Source organism: Macrobrachium rosenbergii, chromosome 23, assembly GCF_040412425.1.
Source record: "Macrobrachium rosenbergii isolate ZJJX-2024 chromosome 23, ASM4041242v1, whole genome shotgun sequence".
Taxonomy (NCBI): domain Eukaryota; kingdom Metazoa; phylum Arthropoda; class Malacostraca; order Decapoda; family Palaemonidae; genus Macrobrachium; species Macrobrachium rosenbergii.
The window spans coordinates 6,717,436-6,728,366 of NC_089763.1; the positions used below are offsets into that span (position 1 = coordinate 6,717,436).

Below are 10,931 nucleotides of genomic sequence, written 5' to 3' on the forward strand. Positions count from 1 at the left end.
ATTATATTCGACTGAAATAGTTAGGATTTTAAAATTTACACGTCTCAGGCATGAAAGCTGCGCCATTCTTAGGCTGCTTACTCATGGGAATGTAATCATCTTCGTCACTGCATCTGGTTGGTTGCATGTTAAACATTTCTCAATTTATGTCTCGAAAGTATCATCATTATATCTGGCTGCAATTGTTAAATTCCATTCTCGAGATTACCATACTCATTATATCCAGTTTGATTGTTTAATCATTCTTAATTTATATCTCTTCGTTATAAAAAGCACGATTCTTAGAAGAATTTCATCATCATCGATACATCTTTTCATAACTTTCTAAGAATTATCATCATCGGCTTCATCTTTACGTCTATTTTAATAGCATTCTAAGATTCTTCGCCATCTATATCTTTTATCTAGTAACTTTGTATCAAAATCACCGACATTCGTTGGCTGAAATGTTTATATTTCTCAAAATGTTTGTCTCAAGACATAAACGTAGGCTTACTCTTATAATAATATTATAATAATTAACCCCCAATTTTATACATATTCTAATTATTTTATGCAATTATCATCAGCATAATAATTATCTACTTTCATACACGCTAATAATAATCATCATTGTCATAATTCACATTTTTTACGAAAGCATAAAAGCGGTTGGCTGCCACAACTTTCCTCTAAATTGAATGAAGAAGATTGCCACTAGTGATCAAGTAAGAGAGAGAGAGAGAGAGAGGGAGAGAGAGAGAGAGGGAGATAAAACATGGCGCCTCAGTTAATTCATCCTACGTGCAGTATGTTTCGGTAACACTCTTTGGCAATAATTTCACAGAAATATTTCAAAATGAGTTTGATAGTGATAATCACATAGTGAAATGTATATATGAGCGAAAGTAGAATGTACAAGAACAGAGAAAGAAATACTGATAGAAAGAAAGAAAGCCGTCTATTAACATCTCATACCCTGAGTGCCATTTCGCCCGGCGGCGACAGGGAGGATTAGCACACAATGGCGGTGCCAGAAGCCAAAGATGGAGTCGAGGCTAGGTGGAGGGAGGGAGGAAGGGAGGAGTGGGAGAGATAGGAGGGAGGAGAGGGGAAGAGATACCCAACCCCTCCCTGTCTCTCTCTCTCTCTCTCTCTCTCTCTCTCTCTTAATATTTCCCACCTACCCTCCACAGCGCCCCCACCCCTCTCACTCCTAAATGCTCCTCCTCTGCCTCCTCCTTCCCTCTCACTCCTCCCAACGCCCGTAATCTCCCCGCTCTCTTCCTCCACCTCCTCCTTTCCGAAGGGAAAGTTACCGACATTTTTTTTTTTTTTTGACAGCGGAAGCTGCCGAAAAATTTACGACTTCGGAAGTACAAATTATATTTTTCGGAAAGAGGCGTTATTAGCATTTTCTAATGCGTAATGGCAGGGGAAGAAGCACCCGTCTCGAAGCTGGAGAGAACAAAAAAATAACGAAGAGAAAGGTGGAATCTGCGGCGGGGAGGAGGGGTAGCAGTATGAAGGGCCCGGTATTTGTCCATATTATCACCATTACTTCGTTTTGGGCAATTTTCACCACTATGCGAAACTGGCAGTGCCCAAGAGAGTCTCTCTCTCTCTCTCTCTCTCTCTCTCAGGATACTCTAATCTGAACACCATTTTTCATAATTTACATAAGTATTAATAACCCTAACCAACATCAGACCTAAAAGTTCAGCTGCGGTGGGCATACAAGACTCAACAACCATTGTGTGAAAGAACAAACCAATTGGAATATTTATACTTGATAAAACTGATGTATGTGGCAAAAGCATAATGCTCTGTAAAAATTATTGACATAAAGTGAGGTTACATTAACCTTAACGTAATATCAAAATGGATTATATTATCCCTTCAGAAAATTGTAAATTTTAAAGTGAAAGAATAACCATCAATTGGCACTATCAGTATATATCACGATACCTAGCAATGAGAGCACACGCCGTACACGAAGCCTAGGAAAACTCCATGCTCATAATTCAGTACCACTGACATATGCAATCAATATTCAAGAACTGTTTACGTTCAATCCTAAAAGAAAAACGTTCACTTGCTAAGCTACGGAAAATTTTTTAGTTGGAGGACTTGTATCGCTGACCGAGTCCAAAGAGAATGCCGAGCCTTTGTCGATGGTAGTTGCTTTTAATGTCAGCGGAAACCGAGGGATTTCCTGCAGTGGCCTAGTACACAGTAAATAGCTTCTTTTCTTCAGTAACGAAATAATCGGGGGATGGAGAAAAGCTTACCGAAGTTTAGAATATCTAGAAGACGCTGTTTTAAACATCGTATTTACATTACTGCTCAGGGTTTATATCACCGAGAAATATTTCCAATGTATTTAAACATCCCGTTAACTGGTGGTCAGCCTTGGGCCTACCTATTGTTATTAAGCTTCCCCATAAAATACCAACATTCACATACTTAAGCACATCATAATGTATACCATATATATAAATACATTATAAATATATATATTTATAATATGTATATATATATATAATATATATATATATATAACATATACATATATATATTATATATATATATATAATTTGATGTATGTATATATACATACACACACAAACATATATATAGATAAACATATACATACATATTTATAATTATATATATATATATATATATATATATATATATACATGTGTGTGTGAACGTGTGTGGTGTATCATCATGCAGATCGGGGAGAGGCAGGCGGCCTTACATCACAAGAATGTAGAATATTTTAAGGACGCAGAACGCTACCGTCGTATTGCATTTTTTTTTCCTTTTTTTCTTTTCCGGTTGTTTCTTTCACCCACGTAACATTAATTTTCGTGAAATGACCCCAGAGGTTACACGGGTTCATTTCTAAGCCAGTAAGGGTAGGTGGGTGGGTTGCAGTATGATATAGGGGTAGGGGGAATCAGGGGTACAGTAATGAAATAAAGGGGTGGGAGGTGAGGGACTAATGGAAGGTAGGGGTGGTGCTTATGGAGTCGTTCTCTGCTTTCTAAACCCGCCCGCTGCGCTTCTGCTCAAGAATCTGGATTGTTCAGAGTGAGGAATTTCGTTCTGGGGCATGACTACATAGTCTTCCTGTTTAACCATCTGATTTACTTTCTATGCACCAGCACCAGCACCAGCACCAGCAGCGGCACCAGCACCAGCAGCAATATGAGTATAGCACTGGTCGTAAAACTGGACTCATCTGCGTTATCATCAGCCGTTTCCTGTTAATTTAGTTGCAACTTGTGACAGTAATAATTCTAACATCGAAGAGCTATGCATTTTCACAATGATTACAGAATTCTGCGAGCAAATATAACAAGAATAACAGTGTTACCAGTTCTTCCAAAACAATTTATTCAATGAAAGAGAAAGTCCCCCGCAAAATAACGGAGGATAACACTCCGAAATAATTTTAAGGAATCACAATAAGGTAGACAACCAAATGATTTACATAACATTAGTGATTAATCATTTTTCTAATATAATGGTCACGTCTTCAACTCAAAATCATGAAGCGAAACATCAGGTCTTGTTCCATTGAAATAAAAGCAACTCATATTTGATAATCAACTCTCTCATCCACTGATAAAACCTGAATTCTCAATTTAAATTATGTTCAGAAATAAAGCTGAATTTATAACCGACATAAATATTAACTCGGAAGTTCTTCGTTGGACTGGTCGGTACCGTTCTCGGCTAGTACCCTGCGGGGCCCGAGTTCGAGTCTCCGACCGGCCAATGAAGAATTAGAGGAATTTATTTCTGGTGATAGAAATTCATTTCTCGGTATATTGTGGTTCGGATTCCACAATAAGCTGTAGGTCCCGTTGCTGGGTGACCAATTGTTTCTTAGCCACGTAAAATAAGCCTAATCCTTCGGGCCAGCCCTCTCTAGGAGAGCTGTTACTCAGCTCAGTGGTCTGGTTAAACTAAGGTATACTTATAAGCATCTCAGTACTCCTTTAAATTAACACTTTCTATCTGTAATTATCACTCGAAAGTGGCTTGAATCTTTAGAAACTGGATTTGGATCAAAGTGTTTGGTAGCCGTATATCCAGGTGAATTCAGAAAATATCGAATCGCTCAAAATGCCATTCATGTGACAAGTAGGGTTCATCAAAATTACGCCCAGACCTAGACACCAACAGGATAAGGAAAAGAACACAGTTGATAAAAGCAAACTTCTAAAACTAGCAAAGTAAAAGGCCAACAATATACTACCTGAAAAGTTAAGTATACCTTAGTTTAACCCGACCACTGAGCTGATTAACAGCTCTCCTGGGAACTGTTGAAGAAGTTAGACTTATTTTACGTGGCTAAATCTATTGGTTACATGTAACGGGACCTACAGCTTATTGTGGAATCCGAACCACATTATACCGAGAAATGAATTTCTATCACCAGAAATAAATTCCTCTAATTCTTCATTGCAGGCCGAAGAATCGAACGCGGGCTCAGCAGAGTGCTAGCCGAGAACGCTACCGACCCGTCCAACGAGGAACTTTATACTACCTGACATATAAGTATATAATATATATACTATACATGTATGTGTGTGTGTGTTGTCTGTGTGTGTGGTTTACATATATTTATATATGGAAATGAACACATGAGAACGCGTTTCGCAGAAACAAATTTCTAACTCACATCGGGAACGAACCCTGGTCTGTCAAGTGAGAGTCCAGGGCATTAGTTCGACTTTTGTGGAGGAGCTGCTAATGCCCTGGACTCTCACTTGAGCTCAAGTTCGTTCAAATGTAGTCAAGAAAAATACATATATATATATATATATATATATATATATAAATAACACTCATACATTCATAAATGCATACATAAATATATGTATGTATGTATGTTTTAAATATTATTGTATATGTATATAATTATATATATAAAATTACTCATATATATATATATATATATATATATATATATATATATTATTCAGTATATATATATATATATATATATATATATATATATAAACAGTATGCGTAACAGAAGATGTTACATTTTGCGTAAGTTCAAACTTTCCGACCCAAAATGGAGTCACGCACCATTAAGACATCAAATTCCTGAGAAGACAAGCGAAGGCGCCATGACGCCAGCGTGAAGTAACCAGACAATTTACCCGCCGACACAAAAGAATGGGCTGAAGCAGATTCCCCCGTCGCGAGTTACCTTTCGTCGATCAGAAAGACTGTGGCGCTCCTGGCGGCAGTTGGCTAAAAAGAGGTCACAGAAGGCCAGCTGAGGTCATCTCTCGGGAGAGGAAACTGGGGAGAAAGACACAGAGGAAAGGTCACCATTCGATGGCTCAAATTTGAGGGGAGAAGCGAGAGGAGGTCACCGTTTGGTGGAAGAGAGGTTGGGAAGGAGAGAGGGCTGGTCACCACTGGATGCAGGAGAAAACGGGAGGAGAAGAGCCGGATGATATCACTCTTGGGGAAGGAGACAGATGAAAAGGAAGGAAAAAGGGACACCAGAAAGGTAGAAGGGAAGTTATGACTGGGGGAAGAGGAAACAGAAAAAAGAGTATGCTGTGGGAAGTGACCGAGGAAGGTAAGATATGGAAAGAGTAAGAAAGGACGGCTGGAGGTCATCCACGGAATAAAAGAAACGGTTCAACGACAATGGAAATGTCATGACTAAAAGGAGACACGGAGGAAAGAAACGGAAAGGCCATCATTTGAGGGGGAGAAGAAGCAATCAAATCAAATTAATTCATATCAAAATCTTTTATCCATATCGCAATGGTTATTTTCCATGAAATATTTTGAAAATATATGCAACTTCCACTGACTTATAAAATAGCAAATATAAATGATTTATGTCATCAAAGTCAAACGCACGTGGACGCGTCCTTCTCCAAAGAAAACTTATGATCAAAATCATTTCTAAAAAGCTGAAAAAACACAAAAAAAAAAAAATGACCGTTTCAAAATAATAACCTACTGAGAGACCGTTTTAAAATATTGAATTACTGAGACATAAAACTGTGAAATGATGTATTTACCACAGGAAACACCTACAGTATGGTAACGAAGATGCGAACGACAAGGCTGTTAATGTAGCGCTGGTATGCAATGCAAAAGCGAACAGGGTGAGTAAATTACGTTTGTCGTTTACCTAACAAAAAAACAAATTTGATGTTTTAATGTGAATGAATTAAGCATGTGGGCACTATAATTTTATGAAAAAATAGCCCATATTGCTGGACTAGCAGAACCTCTTGCCAGTGACATCTGAGTTTTCTAAATTCATCCTAAATTTCCTATGTTAATACTATCTAAATTCATCCTAAATTTCCTATACGTTAATACTATCTAAATTCATCATAAATTTCAAATATGTTAATGCTATCTAAATTCATCCTAAATTTCCTATATGTTAATGCTATCTAAATTCACCCTAAATTTCCTGTATGTTAATACTTTCTAAATTCATCCTAAATTCCCTATATGTTAGTACTATCACAAATGGAGGGTATGCTAACAAGATTAAATTTACAATATATACTTAGAAAAAAAACATATGGATACAATTATCGACACTGACATTGCTTTGCTTCTTAGGGCATCCCACGAAGTCAAACACACACAGCCCGCCCTTCTCCAAGGAAGACTTCTGATTAAAATCTGAATTATTCTAAAAAATTCCGCCAATACGAACATTACCGTTTTAAAGGAAAAATTACCCACACTTATACCAGTAAAAATATACCGTAAATATTTACAACATGAAAGAACCTAAGTATGGGGATGAAAATAATAATGAAATGACTATTAAAAAGCATTTATAAAAAATGTAAAAATTTAAAGGACAGTAAATGACTTTAAGTATCTACCTAATACAAATTAACTTCATCTTCAGTTGTTAAGACCACCAGTTAAGACTGTAGTTATTAAGACCACCCATTAAGACTATAGTTATCAAGACCATCAGTTAAGACTGTAGTTATTAAGACCACCAATTAAGACTGTAGTTACTAAGACCAACAATTAAGACTATCTTAAAATGCAAAATACCCTTTCAAAATAAAATCACATGTTCATTAAAAGTACAACATAATAAAACTATAAACAAACATTTTTAACTAAGTCGCTAAAATCATACGAAAATAAGCCACTTATTACCAAGTTTCTATGTGCTTCCCTACACGTTATAATTAATTTTCGAAAAAAAAAAAAATGTTTTTAATACCTTTTTGAAAACCTTGACTGAAGATGAGGACTTTTAGTTGGGATGTTGTTCCAGACCTTATTTCCCACCGTTATCCCTACGTTAAGGGGTCGGTTGTCTGATGCGCCTTCTCCACTGCCTTCTATCAAAGGCATCATCCTCCACCAAACCTCTTCTCCCCTTATCTTCCCTTCCGCATCTGTAAATCTAATTCTCCGTCTCCCTCTCGATCTTCTTCCTCTAACAGGTTCTTCCCAAGCTCTCTTCACTCCCTCCTCGTCATCAATCCTTAACACATGCCCATACCAACTCAATCGTGACTCTCTTATCACCTCTGTTATCTTTACTAAGCCTGCTCTTCTTCTTATTTCATCATTTTCCAGTCTCTCAAGCAGCGATATTCCATAATCCCACCTCAACATTCTCATCTCTGTTCTCTCAGGCTTTAACTTCCTCTTTCTGCTTTAAGCCCATGTTTCTGATCCATACATTAACACTGGTCTTATCACTGTGCTATAGATCTTGACTTTTAGCTTGATTGGCATTTTCACATCACATAAAACTCCAGCTACATCTCTCCACTTCCCCCACGCCGCTTTTATCCTACTGTCCACTTTAGCCTCACATCCCCCCTCTTGGCTTAAAGTAGGTGCAAAGCATTTAAACTTCTCCATCTGTTTTGTAATCGAGCCTCTTCTTTCTTGTATTACTATTCTGTCTCTATCTTCTCTACTGCTCACTAAAGCCTCTGTTTTATTCACCCTTAAGCACCCCCTCTCTAAAGACTCCTGCCACTCTCCATCCCTTCTCTGTAGGTCCTCCTTATCTTCAGCAGTAATCAGCAGATCATCAGAGTACAACAACTCCCACAGTACTTCATTCCTGATCTCTTCACTCAACATATCGATGACCAGCACCAACAAAAATGGGCTTAATGCTGACCCCTGGTGTAATCCAACACTAATTTCAAAGTTTTCTGTTTCCCCAACTGTTGTTCCAGACCCTTGGCCCCTTAATCGATATTGCTTTAGCTCCCATGTCAGTAGTTGTCCATCTTACTAAGAGGTCGTTCGATTGGCGAGTAGGTCGTACTTGTACATCGCCCACAGTGGGGAATTCAAAATGCCAGTCGGAAAGTAAATAACTGCATACTTTATGTGTAAACAAACAAATGTCCAAAGTTATTTTAGTTTCAATATTCATCCACTCCAAGTCTTTCAGAATTGGTTTCATGTGACCATATTTCCCAGCCTCTCCAAGAGCTATTTTAGCTGCGGAATTTTGAGCTTCCTGAACCCAGTCTACTTGTTCTTTAGTTGTCATTCTCCACGTGAAGAGGGAATATGGAAGGAAGTGTTCAATGGAGGGAAATGCCTACGGAGGGCCACAAGGAAGCGGGGCGGCGTCGCAAACGAACAGAGTGGACAGCCACTGGGAGAGTTCAAGGCTTCATTATTATTATTATTATTATTATTATTATTATTATTATTATTATTATTATTATTATTATTATTATTATTTGCCAGGACCCTCTCAAATATTTTTTTCCATTAAAAATTATGGCTGCATCACAGGAGCTCAATTTAAAATAGTTTCTCTTATTTGTCTAATAATGCACTTCTCTGCACGGGAAAGGTCAATGATAATAATTGGCCAACACCCATTTAAGACAAAGGAATGTAAAGACACACTTGGAACGTGTTCATCATCCCAATATATATGTACAATACAAATACACAATGGAAAACGTTCCCGAGTGTTACTACATTCTCCCTAAGATGAAATGAATATTGGACAATTATGACGCGAAAGGAATTATTGGAAAATTTTACAAACTTACCTATAAATTAATCTCCGCTAATACAGCCATAATTTTTAACAAAACATACTATGTTCACATGGATATATGGAAGCAGCCAAACTGGCCAGTAATACAAGCTCTCAGATTTCATCTCTATGCAACATTTAAAACACCGTCTATTCCTGAAAAGGAGAGAAAAACAAAACCTTATGAAGAAAGGTAAAAACACTGACAAGCAAATCAACAAGATGAATATATACATGAATACCCAGCAGAGAAGTGAAATGAAGAATCGGAAGGGGAACGGGCAGGGGCAAAAAGGATTTATGATAGCAAACGGAGAGCCGCTCCACCACCCTGGGAAAATGGGATGACTTCTCTTTGAGCGGCGTTTCTCTCCACTCAGGCAAATACATGCCAGCCCCCCCATACCTCTTGGCTCGGCTCTCCGCGCTGGCACATCCTGTCTATTCAGGTGCGGCTATCTAACTATAGCTGGTCTGGGGCTGTTAGAAGCATTTGGGACACTAAACTAAACTATACTACAACTACTAGTCTAAGACTACAGGATAGTAAGCTGGATTAGCTGGCACTGAACCCCATGCTGAGTTACACAGCAGTGATGTCACCAGTGTGCCTTGGTTGTGTGCAGACATACACTCTTTTACATTTATTAATTTTCCTTCAAAATTGATGAGTTATTCGAAAGAGATGGCCTCATTAGGATCTAAAACCACAGAAACCAAGATCCATGCTTTAAAACGATAATTTATGAACGGGCATTATTTCTCATTATAATTATTGTTTCTACCTTTCTTGGCAGCCATATATTATATTTAAAGGTAAACTGTACTGGGAAGCTACAGAAAACATAATATTCAAGAAATAGTATGGAAGAGCTTTCTTTACCATATTGCTAGAAGCAAATACATGCCATTCTAGTGAAAATTAGCCAAAATCTGCTCAGATACTGGCCGCCATCTTGGAATTTGGCCGCCATATTAAATTTTTTGCGTGGCCAGCGCCCTTTTCTGAGAGGAACTTTAAAGGCACTTGTGCAAGCACTATGCTTGTTTCACTATCTAGAACGTTCTTATGAAATATGCAATTATCTGCTGCACTATTAGCAGATTGGGAGTTTAGACCTTGAAGTTGGTCAAGTGACTAGAGAAACTAATGGAATTGCAGAAGGATACAACATTATCTGATTTGCTCTTCAAAGTTGTTGATCAAGAAGAGATGCAACAAACTCCTACCTGTTATTATCTAAGGGAAGGTTTACTAATGAGGAAGCATAGAACTGCATATATACCAGGAAATGCTGAATGGGGTGAATATCATCAAATTCTGATTCCATATCCAATGGGAAGCAAGCGGTACCAGTAGCACACATATGGAATCAGGAAGACTGTTGAAAAGATTATGAAGTATTTTTTCTGGCCTGGGCTTCAAAAAGATGTAAGCAAGTTTTGTTGAGAATGCCAGACCTGCCAAGTAGCTGGAAAACCGAACGAAACCATTCAGAAAGCCCCCTACAACCCATAAAAGTTAGAGAACCCTTTAGAAAGGTGACTATAGATGTGGCAGGGCCGCTTCCGAAAGCAAAGAAAGGAAATGAATATATGTTAACTTTAATGTGTTCTTTGACAAGGTGTCCTGAAACAATCCCAGTTAGAAGTTAAAGTGCTAAGGTAATCGCTGGGAAGTTGGTGGAGTTTTTCTCGAAGGTTTGGAATACCAGAAATTGTGCAAAGTGACAGAGGAACGAACTTTACTTCTAAATTGTTCCAGGATGTAATGAACTTGTTAGAGGTGAAGCAACAGTTACCAACTGTCTATCATCCAGAGAGTAAAGGAGCCTTACAAAGGTTCCATCAGACATTGAAAAGCATGTTAACAAAGTATTGTCAAGAG

At 38.0% G+C, this 10,931-nt stretch overlaps 1 protein-coding gene across 1 annotated transcript in view; it reads right to left on the minus strand.

Moving 5' to 3' along the window:
- The window catches only part of LOC136850985 (uncharacterized), a 9,551-nt gene extending 72 nt beyond the window's left edge, over positions 1-9,479 (minus strand). The window contains exons 1-3 of the mRNA XM_067124959.1: positions 9,450-9,479; positions 7,824-8,160; positions 1-11 (exon numbers count right to left, since the gene is read on the minus strand). The exon at positions 1-11 is cut by the window's left edge and continues 72 nt beyond it. Of these exons, the coding sequence (XP_066981060.1) occupies positions 1-11; positions 7,824-8,160; positions 9,450-9,479 (378 nt within the window). The remainder of the gene's footprint in view (positions 12-7,823; positions 8,161-9,449) is intronic.
- Positions 9,480-10,931: the final 1,452 nt, after the last annotated feature.